Here is an 18,216-nt window from a genome sequence, read left to right as displayed (position 1 = left end):
GAATTCTGAGTTTGATTTATTTTAGGGGTGATCTTGCATTTGATTTTTCTACCCTAAGCCCTTTTCATTTTTTATAAATGCTTAGCTTCAAAGTTTTTTCAACTTTTACAATAAAGTGTGTGTTTTTCTAGCAAAATGGACTAAACAACATTAGCAGATTGTTTTGTCTGGAAATTCCAGAGCTGAGCTCTGGAAGACGTGTCTGTGTTCCCATCCAGGCCTGGCCCCGTGTTTCCGTCACTGCACTCCATGGTGCTCAGGAGTGCCCAGTGCTACTCATGCTGGTGACAGGACCTCCCTTGGGAGTCCTTTTCAAGCTTACCACCCAGCTGTGGTGCAGGCCCCTAACCTGCAGCCTGGCCCTGGTGTTGGTTTCCTAGTATGTTTTATTCCAGGTAGGTTCTTAGCATCTGGTTAGGTAAACACCTTCATTATCTATGGTGCTGTTTTTGTGCCTTGGAGCTTTATTACCAGTGGAGCAAAGACATCATTTCATCCTTCATTTCCTAGTTCTGAGCCCTGTGCCAGGGAACAGAGCAAATGCAGCGTATCTACTGTGCTTTCGAGGGAACTGTCACTCAGCAAAGTGATTCACCCGCTGCCTAAACTCTGGACTGGGGGCTTCGTCTGCAGAGTGCTGAGTTAGATCTCCAGGATTCTTTCTCACACACAAAAGTGCAAAAAGCTGGGTATGATAGCCTGAGTCTGCAATCTCAGTGCTGGGAAGTGAAGACAAGCAGATTCCCAGAGCTTTCTGGCCAGCCAGTCCAGCCTACCTGGGAGTTTGAAGTCAGTAAGAGATCCTATCTCAGAGATAGATAGATAGATAGATAGATAGATAGATAGATAGATAGATAGATAGATAGATAGATAGATAGATGATAGGTTGGTAGGTAGGTTGATTGATAGGTTGATAGGTTGGTAAGTAGATAGATATGTAGGTAGATGAGTTGATGAGAAAGCTTAGTGGGTGAAGGCGCTTGCCATGGATTCTGATGACTTTGGTGCAGTTCCTGGGTGGGAGAAGAGAAATGCCTCCCAAAAGTTGTCCTTGACCTCCAGAGTCACTCTGTGGCACATACACATGCAACCATATACACAATAAATGAGTAAAGGTGGATAGTACCTGAGGGATGATACTCCGCATACATGCATATACGTGCACATGTACATGTAACACCCCCATGAGCTTGAACTTCTTTTTTTTTCTATTTCATTTTCTTTTTTTTTCTCATTTTTTAAAGATTTCCTTCTCCTCCCCTCCTCCTCCCCCTTCCCTCCCCTCCCTTCCACCCATAACCCCACTCCCTCCCTCTCCAAGCCAAAGAGCCATCAGGGTTCCCTTCACTATGTTAAGTCCAAGGTCCTCCCAACTCCCCTTAAGTCCAGGAAGGTGAGCAACCAAACTGAGAGCTTGAACTTCTTTAGTGTCTTTAGTGGATTGCTGCTTTATGCAGAGAGTAGCAGGCACGCTGCCTTCCTTATCACCCGTGTCTTAGGGAGAAATTGGGCTGGCTTTATCTGGTTGAATTTGTAGCTCTAGCTACACCTTTGTGTACATCCTTTGTTCAAAGATTGATCCAAGAAGTAGTGGGGGTTTTATTTTCCTTGTTTGCTTTCTGTTTATTCCAGTACACCACAGGCGTGAGTTCCCACTGGAGGAGGACAGCCCTCTAAGAGAAACATGCTTCTCGGTGTGTGCGCTCTCGGTGTGTGCTCTCAGTGTGTGCGCTCTCGGTGTGTGTTCTCGGTGTGTGCGCTCTCGGTGTGTGCGCTCTCAGAGTGTGCGCTCTCGGTGTGTGCTCTCAGAGTGTGCGCTCTCGGTGTATGCGCTCTCGGTGTGTGCGTTTCTGTGCTGCTTGACTTACTGATAATGATGGGCATGCCAAGCATGTGGCTCATGGCCTAGACCCGTGTTTCTAAGTGGAAAAAGCTTTCCATTTGGTTATTTTTTTCAGAGCTGGGAGTAGATTTCCAAGCTCGCCAACGTTTGGATATAGTAATGATATTTTGCTGAATTGTATAATAATAATGATTGTATAGAAGAACCAGGGACGAATGACTTGAGAATCTGACTGGAATTACTTGGCTAGACAAAAAAAAGAAAACATCTTTTGAGATAGGTTGGGGCTAGAATGGATGCAGATACGGTGTGTTAATGAGAACTGAGTCCCCAAACAGCTTTTAATGAGAGCTGTTGACATTAAGACTTCCAGGGCAGGGCAGGGCGGTGGTGGCAAACACCTTTAATCCCAGCACTTGGGAGGCAGAGGCAGGTGAATCCCTGTGAGTTTGAGGCCAGGCTGGTCTACAAGAGCTAGTTCCAGGACAGCTAGGACTGTTACACAGGGAAACCCAATTCTCAAAAAAACCCTGGCTCAAAACACTGCCACCGCTGTTATCGTTAGTGATTAATGGAGGCTGAAAGACTATATGGATTGCTGAGTTCACTTCAACAACCTGTCCTAATTCTCCAGGGTAGAGAGAAAGGCTCTTAGCCTTTCTGAGGGCAGACAGACAAACGCCAAGATGGTGGATTCTGTGAGTTGGAGGGCTACTGTGGGAGACTAGAGAGGAAGTACTCGGCCGCGGTTCAGATGTGTCCCCCACTTAACTAACCTCCAAATTCACATTGATGGCATTTGGGAGTGGAGCCTTTGGGGGTCATCAAAATTTGATGGAGCTAAGATAGTGGGGTTCCCCAGTGGCACTGATGGCTTTGCTTGAAGAGAAAGAGACACGATCTAGTGTGTTTGCTCTGATGCTCTCAACACGCTCTGGCAAGAAAGCTTTCCCCACAGACTGGTGCCGTGCACTTCTTGGTTCAGAGGCTCCAGAACTATGAGCTCAGCAAATAGACTGTTTGCTGTAAGTTATCCAGCTGAGGTATTTTGTTTTAGCAACAGAAAACAAACTAAGACAAGTTCCTAATCTGGGGCTGAGGGAAGAGCCATCTGTGTGTGTCTGTCTCTGTCTACCTATCTTTTGTCTGTTTCTCCCTCACCTTTCTGTTGTGACCTGGAAGGGTGTGAAGTCCAGACCCAGGTGCATACTCTCCTGCTGGTAACCCAGGGCCTGTTTGTTACCTTCCATCCATGGAGAGCTTTGTTGACTGGGGGCTTGTGACCACGAAACAAAGAGTCTGACCCCAGGTGATTATGGATGCCGTGTTCTGCTTTTGTAGGTGGCTGCAGATACAAGGGCCCAAAAGCTCCTTTGCTGCACGAAGATGTTTGAGACTAACCTTGGAGAATGAGATCTTCACAAAATTAAGACTTCTATTTCCAGATCTTTACTTGAATCAGAGAATTGGTTTTGGAATTTTGGGGGTGGAATGCAACATGCCCTTTTGGAAAGCTATTGCTGCTGTGTTTGCCTCTGGATAGTGATAGCATTGGGTATTTTTTATTGTAGTTACAAGCCTATTATATATTTACTGACTGTTCATTTCAAAGCAAATTCTTAGTAGATATACTTGTGCTCTTATTATGTGAGTATACTTGATGATGTTATTTTATTTATTTACTGTGTGTGTGTGTGTGTGTGTGTGTGTGTGTGTGTGTGTGCTTGCATGCCATGACACATATGTGAAGGTCAGAGGACAACTTTAGGGAGTCAGTTCTCTCCTTCTATTGTATGGGCCCCAGGGATTGAACCCAGTGTCAGGCTGTGCAGTAAGCACTTTCCCACTGGTTCTTTTCTTCCTAGCTCCTAAGCGAATTCAGTCTCTAAGTTTGTAAATGAGACTCTTCATGCTTGCTTCAGTTATCTGGATGTCAAGAGTGCTGCTTACATGGCTGTAAATTTTCTATTATAAAACATTCTCTTGGGACTGGAGAGATGGCTCAGTGGTTAAGAGCACTTACTGCTCTTCCTGAGGACCCAGGTTCAATTCCCAGCACCCACACAGCATCTCACAACTGTCTGTAACTACAGTTCCAGGGGATCCCACACCCTCATGCAGACACGAATGCGGATAAAACACTAGTGCACATAAAATAGAATAAAAATCTTTAAAAAATAATAAAACCCCCATTCTCCTTTTTTGCTGCATGTGCATATATGGTGCAGGCATGTGTTCATGCAGGTATGAGTGTGGTATATGTATGTATGTGAATCTAGGCTCATGTGCACATGTGTGAAGGCCAGATGGTGAGTTCAGGAGTCTTTCTCAGTTGAGCTTTACCTCACATATTTGTAGACCGTCTCGCACTGAGTTAGGAGCTCACCTCTTCCGCTAAGCGGGCTGACCAGCACGCCCCAGGGATTTGCCTGTCACCGCTCTGGCTTTTTACATGGGTGCTTGAGGCTCAAACTCGGGTCGTTATGCTAGCACAGTTAGCACTTTACCTACTGAGCCCTCTCCCCAGACTGTGCATTGAAAAAAATAGATAATATGCACATGATTTAAAGTTAATGTCCTCTCTGCCGTCTAATCTTCCCCAGACATCATTGTTTAATTATATATGTGGAACATATAAGCACACACTCCTCTTTTGTGCAGAAGGTCGTTGTCTGTTATGACTACTATGTTGTGCTTTTCTAAAGCTTGTGTTTTAGAAATTGTCCTGTAGTTCATTAAGGACCTCATCTTTATTATTTAATGAATGTCTAAATAGCATGCTGTTGTCAGGTACTGTGTTTACTTATGCCCTCAATTGATGAACTTTTTTTGTTTTTTGTTTTTGACACAGGTTTTTTTTTTTTAAACCTAGCTAATTTTTGGGGGTCAGTGTTTTATTTATTTTTAACCATGTTTTCTGTTTGTCATTCTTAAACTTGTGTGTGTGTGTGTGTGTATGTGCGTGTGTGTGGTTTGCATGCTAGTGTACATGTGTGTTCATATGCGTGGATACATGAGCAGGTACGTGTTTGTGCATGTGTATATGGAGGCCATAAACTGAAACCGGGTGCTTTCTTCTGTCACTTTTCGTTTTATGCATTGAGACAAGATCTCTCACCTAACTAGACCTTGCCAAGTTGCCTAGTATAGCTAGCCAGGTTGCTCTGGCAACCCTCTCTCTGCTTTCTGAACACTGGGGTTATCAGTGCGCTTCTACACTCTTCTAGAACTTACATAAGTGGTGGAGATTTGAACTCAGATCCTGCTGAGTTTTACCACCCAGCCATTGTGGTGTGTATGTGTGTGTGTGTGTGTGTGTGTGTGTGTGTATCTGCTTTCCCCTGAGAATTTGTACTTAGTTCTAAATTTCAATTTTCTCATTAAATTTCTGTATAGCCAGTGGCCACTATATATCCAATAACTTTTAAAGTATGGTTTGCCACAGCCTTATCCTTACATATACTTCTAGTTTTCTTCTTTCTGTTATGGAGATTTTTTGGGTCAGCATTTTGTCTGTTTTGCTGTCTTTCTAGAAAGCATTGACATTCTTCTGTTGGACACTTTGGTTGGGTGAGAGAGGATTATGGTGTAGGGTCCGCGTCAGGATGTAAAGGACCGCAAGGTTGAAAGAGTCTACTTAAAATGCTATGCGATGCTGGCAGAACCGTGGAGTAAAAGTGAGGGGAGAGAGACTTGTAGAGTCTAAACTTTCTGTCCCCTGGTCTGAATGACTCATCTTCCTCCATTTTCTTCATATTTTCTCCAAGTAGCATAGCACCTCCATTTATACTTTAGCCACATCAAAGGCTGTGCCAGGTTGGAACACTGAATGTATGGGGGGGACTATATTGTTCTGTTGTTTAGTTTGGACGTCTGGATTAAGTCACATGAAAGAGAATGTAGAGGCTATCTAGGTCTTTCCTTAGGCAAAATTTTCTTTTTCTTTTTTTTCAGTTTTTTAAATTGATATTTATTGAGCTCTACATTTTTCTCTGCTCTCCTCCCTGTCTCTCCCCTCCTCTCTTCAACCCTTCCCCAAGGTCCCCAGGCTCCCAATTTACTCAGGCGATCTTGTCATTTTCTACTTTCTATTTCCCATGTAGACTAGATCTATGTAAGTCTCTCTTAGTGTCCTCATTGTTGTCTAAGTTCTCTGAGATTGTGGTTTGTAGGCTGGTTTTCTTTGCTTTATGTTTAAAAACCACCTATGAGTGAGTACATCTGATAATTGTCTATGTTTGGGTTACCTCACTTAAAATGATGTTTTCTATCTCCATCCATTTCCCTGCAAAATTCAAGATGCTGTTATTTTTTTCTGCTGTGTAGTACTCTGTTGTGTAAATGTAGCACATTTTCCTTATCCATTCTTTGGTCGAGGGGCATTTAGGTTGTTTCCAGGTTCTGGCTATGGCAAACAATGCTGCTATGAACATGGTTGAACACATGTCCTTGTGGCATGATTGAGCATCCTTTAGATATATACCCCAAAGTGGTATTACTGGATCTTGAGGAAGGTTGTTTCCTAATTTTCTGAGAAATCACCACACTGACATCCAAAGGGGTTGTACCAGCTTGCATTCCCCCCAGCGATGCAGAAGTGTTCCCTTTTCCCCACAACCTCTCCAGCATAAGTTATCATCAGTGTTTTTGATCTTGGCCATTCTTACAGGTGTAAGATGGAATCTCAGAGTTGTTTTGATTTGTATTTCTCTGATGACTAAGGATGTTGAACATTTCCTTAAGTGTCTTTCAGCCATTTTAGATTCCTCTGTTGAGAGTTCTCTGTTTAGGTTTGTACTCCATTTTTTTTTTTTTTTATTGGATTAGACACAGGGTTTCTTTGTGTAACAGCCCTGGCTGCCATGGAACTAGCTCTTGTAGATCAGGCTGGCCTCAAAATCACAGAGATCTGCCTGCCTCTGCCTCCCAAGTGCTGGAATTAAAGGCATGTTCCACTAACACCCGACTGTTCTAGTATGCATTTTAAGTAATGCTACAGAGAAGAATTCGGTATTGTTTTATATAAGTAAATACATTTCCAGAAGTTACTTTTTCTCACTATTATTTTTTAGTTTTTTTTGAGACAGGGTCCTGGAACTCAGACTGGTCTCAGACTCACACCTGTTAGTGCAAGTACCAGTGGAGGCCAGAAAAGAGCGTTTGATCCCCTGGAGCGGGAGTTATAGATGGTTGTGAGATACCTGAGGTGTGCTGGGAACTCAGCATGGTCCTCTGCGAGAGCAGCATGTGCTCTGACCACTGCGCCGCCTCTCTGGCCTCACTGGTGTTCACTTGGCTTCCGAGTCTCTGAGCCTGTCTCTTTTGTAAATATGCATGGTAATGACACTCACATGGGTAGGGTTAGACAAGAAGACATTTATCCAGTCTTAAGATTTCTTAAGATTAATCAATTAATTAATTAATTAGGCTCCCAACTCAGGGCGTTACTACTTTAGATTTTCTTGTTTGCTTGGGATCAGACCCAGGACCCCACACATGCTGGGCAAGTGCTCTGCTATGGAGTTACACACCACACCCCAAATCTGTAATGCTTAATTCATCAGTTTTGAGGCAGGCTCTTGCTATGTAGCTTTGGCTGGCCTGCAATTTGATGTGGATTCTAGACTGCTCTTGAACTTGGAGACAAACGCTTGCCTCTACCTCTGGAGTGCTGTGATTAAAAGCATGTGCCACTGTGCCTGGTGGCCATGCTTCTTTTAAACTGTTGAGCTGGAAGTCGCCTTGCAAGCTGTGCTGCTTTACCTGCTTTCTGTGGCAGAGGAGAGCCCTCATGCGCTCATGCCCAGCGCTCTCTACCTTCTGTCTTCACACTGATGCTCAGACCTGAATAGGCTCTCTTTGTCACCTGGGTGCAGCCCGCCTCCCGGGGACATTTGGGACTCTGTCAGCTGTTGTGCCATCGAGTGACATAGCCAGTGCTTTCCTCTCATCTCCCAGGTTTGGGTGTTCCCAGCTCAGTACATCTGGGAGAGCCTCTCCAGCTGGATGGATATATCTTTTTTGCGGTTTGGACTTTGAGTAGATTTTGCTGCAAGAAATGAACTACTGATGTGGTGTTAGGAACTGAAAATCCTATCTTTAGAGGGAATGCCTATACATTACAGAGATCTTAATAAAATAATTGTGTATGCTCCTCTCTCTCTCTCTCTATATATATATATATGCCTCTGTGTATAGAATTATATAATTATAAAATGCAGGAAATAGGATGAAAACTTTAAGATTTAGATAATTGCTATGGCCTCTGTCACCCCCGAATTGGTCTAGATGGGTTTAAACTCTAAAGTATTAAAGGGACAGATATCTGTAGAATGCTCCAATTAGTAACAGCAGGTCAAGGACATATGAGCCTTCTATAGGAGAGACCATATGTTAGATCGTAAAACAAGCCTCAATACATGTAAAAGGATGGAAGTCATGCAGAGAGGTCTCTGACCACAGTGGAATGAAATTAAATATCAATAGAATGGAGTTTGGGAAATTAGCAAATGTGTTTGATTTAAAGTTTGCTCTGCAACCATCCACCGCTGACAGAGAGACTGATGGTGCTGTTTCCTCTCCATGAATGACTTTCCCCTCTGCAGTATGTCCTCAGACAGCTGAGATGGGTGCTCTTCTATATGCTTACAACGGTCAGAGGAAGTCTTGTTATTCACCTGTTCCGGCATAAGTGTTTATTAAATCACAGTAATACTCTATGCAAAAAGCCCAGCCCAAACCTAAACACGCCCCAAATTAGATAATCTGGGCAGGGCAGTGCTCAGGGGAATGCGTGGTTCATAAGGCCCCTCCCTGAAGAGCTGTTGCCAGTCAATGTTTGGGGGAGAAGCTCATTTCTTCAGTGTTGTAGCTGCTTGCAAGTGGACTAAGCTCCAGCAGTAACTCCTGCCTTTGCTTGTGCAAGCAACTGTGATCAAACTCAGTGGGCTGCCAAACCCAAATCCAAACCCAAAACACAAGCAAAACACCAACAAAACGAAAGAGAAGAAAGTAGGAGGGGGCCTGGATGTGGCATGCCTTTAATCCCAGCCCTCTGGAGGCGGAGGCACGTGAATCTCTGATTTTGAGGCCAGCCTCATCTACAGAGTGAGTCCCAGGACAGCCAGGGCTACACAGAGAAACACTAACTCGAAAAACCAAATAAATAAGTAAGTAAGTAAATAAAAATAAATAACAAAAGGCATGGGGAGATTTGTTGGGAAGAAGGGGCTTCAGTAGGAGTGAACCCTGGTCCTCTGTAAAAGTAACAACAGCAGCCGGAGATTGGTGCACACCTTTAATCCCAGCACTCAGGAGGCAGAGGCAGGCAGATTTCTGTGGGTTCGAGACCAGCCTGGTCTACAAGAGCTAGTTTCCAGGACAGGCTCCAAAGCTACAGAGATACCCTGTCTCAACACCCCCCTCCCCACAGAGAGAGAGAGAGAGAGAGAGAGAGAGAGAGAGAGAGAGAGAGAGAGAGAGAGAGAGAGAGAGAGAGAGAGAGAGAGAGAGAGAGAGAAACTATCTGTTCAGCCCTTCATTCTTTTTTAAAAACATAAACTTTGCAGCCCTGTTCTGTGAGTTAGAACCCTCCCCGTTTGTATGGACAGTTTGTAGCAGGAGGATAAGCAGAGGGAATAGTGTTGCAAGCCTCACCTCCATTGTGGCAGCTGTCTGAGCACATGCCTCTCTTTCTGTATTTGAGAGAGTTTGAGGAGTAGAAAAGAGAAGTGATCCTTTTTAAACATTTTAATTTTTGTGGTGATGGGGACCGAACTGGGGTCCTCTGTAAGAGCACTGCACACTCTTGTCTGCCCAGCCGACTCTCCAGCTCCTAGACAACTGCTAACCGTGTCTGTCCCCGATGGCACTGAGGGCCTGCTGAAGATGGGCGATTTAGGGGACATCTACAAGCTGCTGGTAGTGAGTGAGCCAATAGAAGGGAGAGAGCATTCATCCTGGGGCAGGTGAGTGGAAGCTTGAAGTCATCTCCATGGGTGTTGAAGCCGTGAGGAAAGTAGAAGAGGGAGGGAAAGGAGGGAGCTCTCTGGAGTTTGGGTGTGATGACAAAGGGAAGCTGGACTGGGATGGGTGGCCCCGAGTCTGACTGAGGTGAGCTCCATCTTTGGCCCTCAGCTGAAGTGTTGCTGGGTCCCCGAGTGTTTTGTCTTCTTCCTATGCTACCCATAGCTGTCTGCCTGTCTCTTCCTTGTTCTAGGCAGCAAGAGCCCTGGAGTCACCCGGCTGGGCTTCAGCAGCCAGTGTAGCTCAGCACCTGTCTTCCCATGGGCCTGCGTGGTGTTCACTGAGTAGTGTGTGTGTGGGCTGCAGCCCGGGGTCTGTGGTGGGAGCAGAGGGAAGGAGGAAGAGCAGAGACTCCTGCCCAGAGCATGCTAAGCTCTGGCTGCTACAAAACTGTGGAAGGAGGGAGATGCTGACGATGGATGCTTGCTGCTTTCGGCTCAGTGCGAGTGACTTCTCCCGCGTCTAGCCTTCCAGGGTTGGCTGCTTAATAATATACCTGTCTTCTGTGCATGCCTCGAGACATTTTCAGGTGGTTTTTATTTTTAATTAAATTATAGTTACATGATTCTCCTCTTTCCCTTTTCTCCTTCCAGCCCTTTCCAAGTCCCCTCTGACACATGCACACACACACACACACACACACACACACACACACACATACACACGTTTGTGTTCATGGATATGTGTGTCTGTGGGAGTGTATGCAGGCACAGCATGTGTGTAGGTCAGAGGGCAACCTCAGGTACCTTTTGTTAGAATCTCTAGTTAGTTGGACTTAGGCCACAAACACCATCTGGTGTCCCCTCTGGGTGGAAGGCTGTGCTGTTAGCAGTACCATCTCTTCACACGAACTCTGGTGGTCTCAGGTTTTACATTGCAGGTTCCTGACTTTGCTTTTAAAGGAAGAAAAGGTTGATCTTGGCACAGTTTCTGGGCATGTCAGTCCATCTTGGCAGGGAAGGCATGGTGGTTAGAGTAAGTAGTTCTGGCCGTAGCCCTACATTTTGCTATATCAGAAAGCAGATAGGGCTGGCAACTTAACTGTACTTACTGACGTTTCTGAGAATATTGCTTCCTGAGAGCTTGCTTATGCACTGACTGGTGTTGCTGAGTCCATGGCCCACATGCTGTAGCTGATGTTGAACAATGAATGCTTGCTGTCTTTCTGGAACCATGTAGAATGCTTTTATTTTTACATTTTATATTTTAAAAGTATATCATGAGGGTGGTTGTACATGCTGTAGGACATCTGTGGAGGTCAGATGCCGGGGTCCGGTAGCAGCCCCTGACATCTAACCCCAACATAAACTATCTCTCTGGACCGGTGTGGGGGTGTGGAAATAAAGACACAACTCACATGGCTTTATCGGGAGGGAGATTCTCAGTGGTCCCTCATGAAGTCCTGAGTTCACATCCTGGAGAATTTCTCCTTGTTTAGTATCCAAACAGTCTTTATACCAAAACTTAATTCAGGGGGAAATACATTAGCATTCTGTCTCCGAGGTAACCAGGTGAGTGGCTTTTTGTCACTTTCGCCTCTAGCTTTTTGCTCTGTATGCTAGCTGTCAGGTAGGCTTGAATCAGCATCTCTATCAGGCATCCTCCAAATTACAAAGAAAGGAGCAACAACATCCTGACCCTTGGTTAGGGCAGTGACAGCCTGTCTGCAGGGCTACCTGACCACCTCAGGTGGAGCCTATGGCTTCAGAGCTTGGCTGCTACACGATATAGAAATATGGGCCTACAGTCAGAGGACAACTTTGTGGAGTCGTTTTTCTCCTTCTGTCTTTACTTGTTAGCCAGGGATTGAATTCAGGTCACCAGGTTTGTGTGGTGTCTTTACCCGCTGAGCCATCTTCTTGGCCCTCATTTTAAATTACATTGTGTGTGTGTTATACACACCTGTGTGTTCGTGCCTTTGTTTGCACGCAGAGACCAAAGGAGGTGTCTTCCTCAATCACTGTCTTTCCAACTCCTTTGAGATAGAGCCTCTCCCTGAACTTGGAGCTCACGTGTTTTGGCTGGACTGCTTGCTAACAAACTTTATCCATCCTCCGTGTCTGCCCTCCTCAGTGCTGGGGTTATAGGTGCATGTGAGACCCATTTCCTGCTTGTTACATGGGTGCTGGGATCTGAACTCATATCATCATGCTTGGGAAGCAAGCACTCTTACTCCCAGTCTTCCAGCTCTGAGATGCTGCATCTTAAGAAAGCTGGGTTTCCTGTGTGTCTTCCTAATTTAGAACGAAAGGAACTAATTAATAGTAGGAGAGAAGTTGAACAAGAAACATTTTACTCTGCCGGCTATAGTTAACTAGTTAACTCTTAAATCTGTCTAGTGAAAACCATTTTATGAGAGTAAAGGTGGGTGAGCTCAGTGGTAGAACCCTTTCCTAGCATGCACAAGTTCCTGGTTCAAGCCTCAGCACTGGAAAAACCCCAAACTCAGTTTTAGTACTTTTCCTTTTTTATGTGTTTACAGTACCTGAGCATGATTTTGAGAACTCATTTCATAACAAGTAGTAGTCCCTGGTGGAGCTGCTGTCAAGAGAGAATACTGTGTCAACAGCCTATCTCCTTCCCTTTGCCTCTCTTCTCCTTTGCTCGGAAAGGAGGCTGCCCCCGTTGTGAAACTGCAGAGCAGGACGGACAGTGTAGGTGCTGCCTTTGCCTTCGGCTAATGTGACCAAGCTTGTTTTAGGGGTGTTTAGAGGAGACTGAGTTTATTGAGAGATAGGTGATAGGGCAGTGCCTACCATGACTCAGCGTGGTGCGAGGGTTTGGTGGAAGCAAAACCGAAGCCACTAGAAGCAGAAGATTGCTTTCCTAACTTGTGCGTTTACAGGCTAGGGAACTGTGAAAAATGCCGGCTTACCAAGCACACAGCTCTCTGGCTCAATCCTTTGGGCTTTGCCATTCTGTTAATAAAAATAATACTCATGTTTTTCTGCTCCGTTCGCCAAGTGTTCGTGCTTCCCACCCTGCGTGTGATCAGGAGTGTCTTTGTCTGTGACGAAATGCTTCCTAACGGTTGCGCGTTCTGCCCCCCGGCTGATTTGTTCTCCTCTCTTCTTTTGCAGAGTGGACTGCTGAACTATGAAGGATGCCAGACCTAGTCGTGGGTCACCACTCCGCCACTCTCGCCTTTATCGCCTGCTAGTTATTTAAATTGGACTTTTAATATCCGACCAGCTGCTCTTCAGACACACATGGTGCATTGCTGCCATTCCCCGGATTGCATCTTTGAAACACACGCTCTTAGTAGCCTTCAGCGAACAAAGAGGCCACCTCCCGGTACAGCTACCGGGAGGGAGTCATCCTGACCGCCCCCTAGCCTTGGCCGGATCTGGATTTGAATCCTACCATGGAACCTCGAATGGAGTCCTGTCTGGCCCAGGTACTGCAGAAGGATGTGGGGAAACGGCTGCAGGTTGGCCAGGAACTCATAGACTATTTCTCGGACAAGCAGAAGTCTGCTGACCTTGAGCATGACCAGACCATGTTAGATAAGCTTGTGGATGGACTCGCTACCTCTTGGGTGAACTCTAGCAATTACAAGGTAAGCCTTGCTCTAGGAGGTGCTCTTGAAGGTGGTAAGGCTGTCTTGGCAGATCGAAACTGGTCCGGAAAAAAATCGTTAGGGAAGTATTAGCAGCCTGATCCCTCGATTTCAAACACAATATGCATGCAAATTATAGGAAGAGTGGGGGAAACTTTTGTGTGGGGACGTTTAAAAGCATTTGCAGTCTTGACATCGGAGGTTTGGACACTTTGGTGACTGGTCTTCACTGCTGTCTCTGGGGTCAGAATGTAGAACATTTTACTTTCAAATTACTATTGAAATCTACATGGTACCTGGCCAAAACCAGTTTCGGTTGTCATGGAGTGACTTTGATCCATGGGTAATGGTTAGAGGATGATAGCTTTTGGACTTGGTACCTGACCAGAAACAGTTTCAGTTGTCTTCGGTTGTCAAGGAGTGACTTTGACTCATGGGTAATGGCTAGAGGATAGCTTTTGGCTTTGAAGATTAGGGCTCTTCATGTGCAGTAGGTGAAGGGTGTCTGTAGGGAGGTGGCTGTGCACAGCCCATTTAAGTTGTGAACCTGGACCATTTACCATTCAAGGTTGAGCTTCATGAATGCAAACTACAGGGCGCTTGAAGCCCTGAAGAGGTGTTCTTCACCTGCCCCCTTGTGCGGCTGCTGGCAGTGCGGCTGCTGTGGCAGACTTGGTCAGGTGGCCACAGACACCAGCTCTCTTGTGCCCCTCTTTCCTGACTCAGGTGCCTGAGGCTGATTTGGACTTAGGAGCTGGTGCTTACCGGGTTCCTTTTGGTCTGCATTCCACACACAATTAAGCCCCAGTCTTAACCAAGAACGGTGAACTCTTATTGTTAAGACATTACCTCGTATGTAACAGTCCTTCACCACACTGGGTATACCTGTGGATCCCCCATCCTTGAAACTGAGCCGAAATCCTGTCTCGGTCTATTTACTTGGCAGAAGTTAATGAGTATTATCTCGTATGCAGGCCACCTGGTGCTCTATGGTGAGCGCATTGGTCCTGAGGTAGAGTCCTCTTGTGCTTGTCAGGGTTGACAGCTTATGTGTTTGAGCCATGGCTCCGCTACTCCTGTGTGTATGGTAAGAAGCATTTGGCAGAGACACTAGTGTGTAGGAAATTTAGCAAGACTAGTAGTAGTCGCTGAGGTAATATGGGGGGCGAAGACGGGGGGTGGGGTGGGGTGGGGGAAGAGTGCTTTCTGAGCTTGTGACAGACCTTGTGCATGTCCCTGGCCAGTAGGCCTTACTTCCTCCCGTCCCTCCCTTTGGGGCCACTGGGCAGTGAGAGCCCCTGGGCAGTGAGGGCCCCTGGGCAGTGAGGGCCCCTGGGCAGTGAGGGCTGCTGGGCAGTGAGGGATGCTGGGCAGTGAGGGCCCCTGGGCAGTGAGGGACGCTGGGCAGTGAGGGCCCCTTGGGCAGTGAAGGCCCCTGGGCAGTGAGGGCCCCTGGGCAGTGAGGGCCGCTGGGCAGTGCCTTTTGATGCCTGTCCAGGATGACTTCCCACCTCCTGCTTAACCACTGGTCTCAGCAAAGGTGCTCTTCCCTCTCCTAAGGGAAGTCTGTGTTCACAGGAAGGAGGGCGGGTACTTGAGTCTGACTGTACCAGGAAGGGGAGATTATGGTAGGATAATAAGATGTTAATTAGCAACCTGTGGGGCCTGTTTCACTGGGCTTTGTAATGTCTCTGAGTCTCAGGTTTCCCATTTATAATGTCAGGATAATCAGATTATTTACTAATCTTAAAAGATTTATTTATATTTATTTTATGTGTATGAGTGTTTGCCTGCATGTTTGCTTGTGCACCACATGCGTGCAGTGTCAATGGAGGCGAGAAGAGGCCATCTCCCTGAGCTGAACTGGAGTTACAGACGGTTGAAAGCCACCACATGGGCGCTGGGAACCAAACTTAGCTTCTCCGCAAGAGCCACTAGGCCATCGCTCCAATCCCTTAAAAGATTGTTTTAAATCCATGCATGCTTGTGTGTATGTGAATGTGCGTATGCCTTGGTGTGTGGTGTAGGTTGGAGAACCTCAAGTGTTGTGTTTTGCTGAATTGTTCTATTTCCAATAAAAACTCAAGAGGCAGTTATTGGGGTGAATAACCTTAGGGTCAAAGGAGCAGAGAAGGAGTCACCAGCTGACCTTCCCTTTCTTATTGGTTACCCAGCCAGCACCTCTTCCCACCAAACGTCCCAGAATCCTAAGTCCCTCCCTTCTCCTTCCTGTCTGACCCTATCTGTATTCCTGGCTTCTATGACTAATTCCAGTCAGCTAGTTGGTGGCTCTGCCCATCCCACGTTCGCTTTATTAACACGGTCTCGAGAGTCACAGTGCAGCGCTCAGGCGTTGGCCTTGCCTTTCAGTTGGTCTGAGGCAGGGTCTCTTATTCACTTCTGCTGTGTGTGCTCACGACTGTTGTGGGTGCCAGGCTAGCAGAGCCACACACTTCTGGGGAGCTTCTGATCCCTCCTCCCCATGCCCTACAGGAGCGCTCAGATTATAGATGCACTCCCAAGGCCAGCTTTTACAGGGTTCTGTGAATCTGAACTCAGGTCCTTGTGCAAGTGCGGCAGGCACTTTACCTCCTGAGCCTTTCCCCAGACAGATGATCAAGTTTTATGAGCACCGAATGAGGGAGTCTTGGTTATTTCCTGCCACTGCATGCTAAGCCCCGTAGTGGTGGCTCTTGCCTTGTCTAGGGGTGCTGGTTAAAACAGGCGACTGCGTCACTGTTCGGGTGCAGCATGCACACGCATACAAACACATGGGATTCTGGGCAAGACAGATGTAAGCAGCACCACTTCCTGGAGAGCCTTGAAGTTTCAGTCCTTTTTCAGTCACAGGAGGGAAGGTTTAAGACTTAACTAACACTCTGAGGAGTAATTCTTTTATCTTTGCTCACCCATCTCTCTGTCCTTCCCCTCCCCTTTCTTCTCCTGTCCTTTTTCTTCCCTCTTCTCTTTTTGGTATAGGGTCTTCTATGTAGCCCAGGCTGGCCTGAACTTGAGTGATCTCAAGCTCATGTTTCTCCTGTCTCCAGTTCCCAAGTCCTGGGAAGACAGCACTTGTGTGCCACCGTGCCTGCTAGGGAGGTAACCAGCAAAGGCAGGTTGTTGGGAAGTAAAGTGACAAAGCTTGGGACTTGTGACCAGGTTCGCTAACCCATTTGTCGTGCAGGTGAACTGAGTGTCATGTCACTTGGGAGCCCTCAGCTCTGACGTCTGCTGCTTTAATACAGATGGTTGTGTATCCAGGCTTGTTCTGTGGTTTTAATCCTACAGGACGGAGCACCCCCTCCTTTGGAAGTATTGAGGTGCTGGCTCTGTCACTTCTCTGACTGCAGAAATGCCCAGACCCTGGATCTGGTAGGGGCTCAGCAAATGCTGGATACAGGGGTGGACTTAGCATATAGATTGCTCCTCAGGTGTGAATGCTGGCTTTGGTGAAATCTGGACACTAACCTTTTATGCTCCGCCTCCTTTATCTCTCCTAATCTTAGTCAAGAATTCTGAGAATCTGAAGTACATTTCATTAGACTTTAATTTTAAAATCGTGGGGCTAGAGGAGCCTAGCTTTCCGAACACAACTCTGAAGCTGCAATTCTAGACTCTTCTACGTTAAGGACTAAAGAGATGGCAGTAGGAGAAAGGTGATGTCATTTTGGCCTCTAAAGCAACAGTACTCGTGTTATTTCTTTTCCTGTTCTGTGTGGAGGGTCGTGTGTCGAGGCCAAAGGCCAGTCATGGGTGTTATTTGTCAGGAGCTACTTTATTTTCTTCTTTTGAGGTAGGACTTCTCACCTGGCTTGAAACTTTCCTGACATCTAGGCTGGCTGTGGCTAGCTGTTGAGCTCCTCAGAACTGAGATTATGTGGGTACTGAGGATTGAACTCGGGTCTTCGTGCTTGTGTGGCTAGTCTTCCTGACTAAGAGTTCTCCCAGTCCTTATTTTCCTAACAGGAAAGGTAACTAACTGCCTTGGAGACAGGGTGCCACTGTGCAGTTCACGCACGCTTAGAAAGGGGGGCTTCAGTCAAGGGCTTTTCTCTATTACACGTGGGCATGTCGGTGGGAAATGCTTTGATCAATGATTGATGTAGGGTGTCCAGTCCACTGTGTATGATCCCACCCCTGGCAGGCAGTTCCTGGTTATTTAAGACAGCAGGCTGAGCAGACCAGGGAGAGCAACCCAGTAACCTACATTCCTCCACTGCTGCTGCTCCTGTTCCTGCCTCCAGGCTGCTGCTTTGACATCCCTCATTAATGAACTGTGATCTGGAAGTGTAAATAAGCCCTGTATACCTTTTGCTCCCAGATTGCTTTTGGTTAGTTCTCTTTTGTTTAAGAAATATTTTTATTATGTGTAGGTGATTGAGTGCAGATATTCAAGGATTCCCTGGAGCTGGAGTTACAGGCATGCGAGCCACCTGATGTGGGTGCTGGGAACAGAACTTGGATCCTCTGGGGGCGCAGGAAATGCTCTTAACTCTCCAGTTCCTTTTGGTCAGTGCTTTATCACAGTGGCAGGAAAGCATCTTAACTTGATACATCAGGTATGACTCTTAAGTATGGGTCCAGCCTTCCATAAGATCCTAAAGGCCCGACAGATCGGTATTTTTAGGCATTGTGAACACATGGTTATCTAGCAAATATTCAGGTAATCTGGATCACAAACACAACTAAAGACAGTACGTGAATGAACAGGCTTGGACATGTCCCAGCAAAACTGGATTCACAGAAACTTTGGCCTTGCGATCGATCAGTAACATTGCCCGCCTTGATC

The 18,216-nt window shown here is 46.4% G+C and overlaps 1 protein-coding gene across 1 annotated transcript in view; it reads left to right on the top strand.

Annotated features, from left to right (window-relative positions):
• Clasp1 (cytoplasmic linker associated protein 1) overlaps positions 1-18,216 on the top strand; it is a 212,633-nt gene that overhangs the window by 15,602 nt on the left and 178,815 nt on the right. The window contains exon 2 of the mRNA XM_038349426.1: positions 12,949-13,427. Coding sequence (XP_038205354.1) covers positions 13,233-13,427 — 195 coding nt within the window. The 5' untranslated portion in view covers positions 12,949-13,232. The remainder of the gene's footprint in view (positions 1-12,948; positions 13,428-18,216) is intronic.

Source organism: Arvicola amphibius, chromosome 12, assembly GCF_903992535.2.
Source record: "Arvicola amphibius chromosome 12, mArvAmp1.2, whole genome shotgun sequence".
In the NCBI taxonomy this organism is placed as follows: Eukaryota; Metazoa; Chordata; class Mammalia; order Rodentia; family Cricetidae; genus Arvicola; species Arvicola amphibius.
The sequence above is the reverse complement of the archived record's forward strand: the minus strand, read 5'-3'. Positions and strand labels throughout refer to the sequence as shown.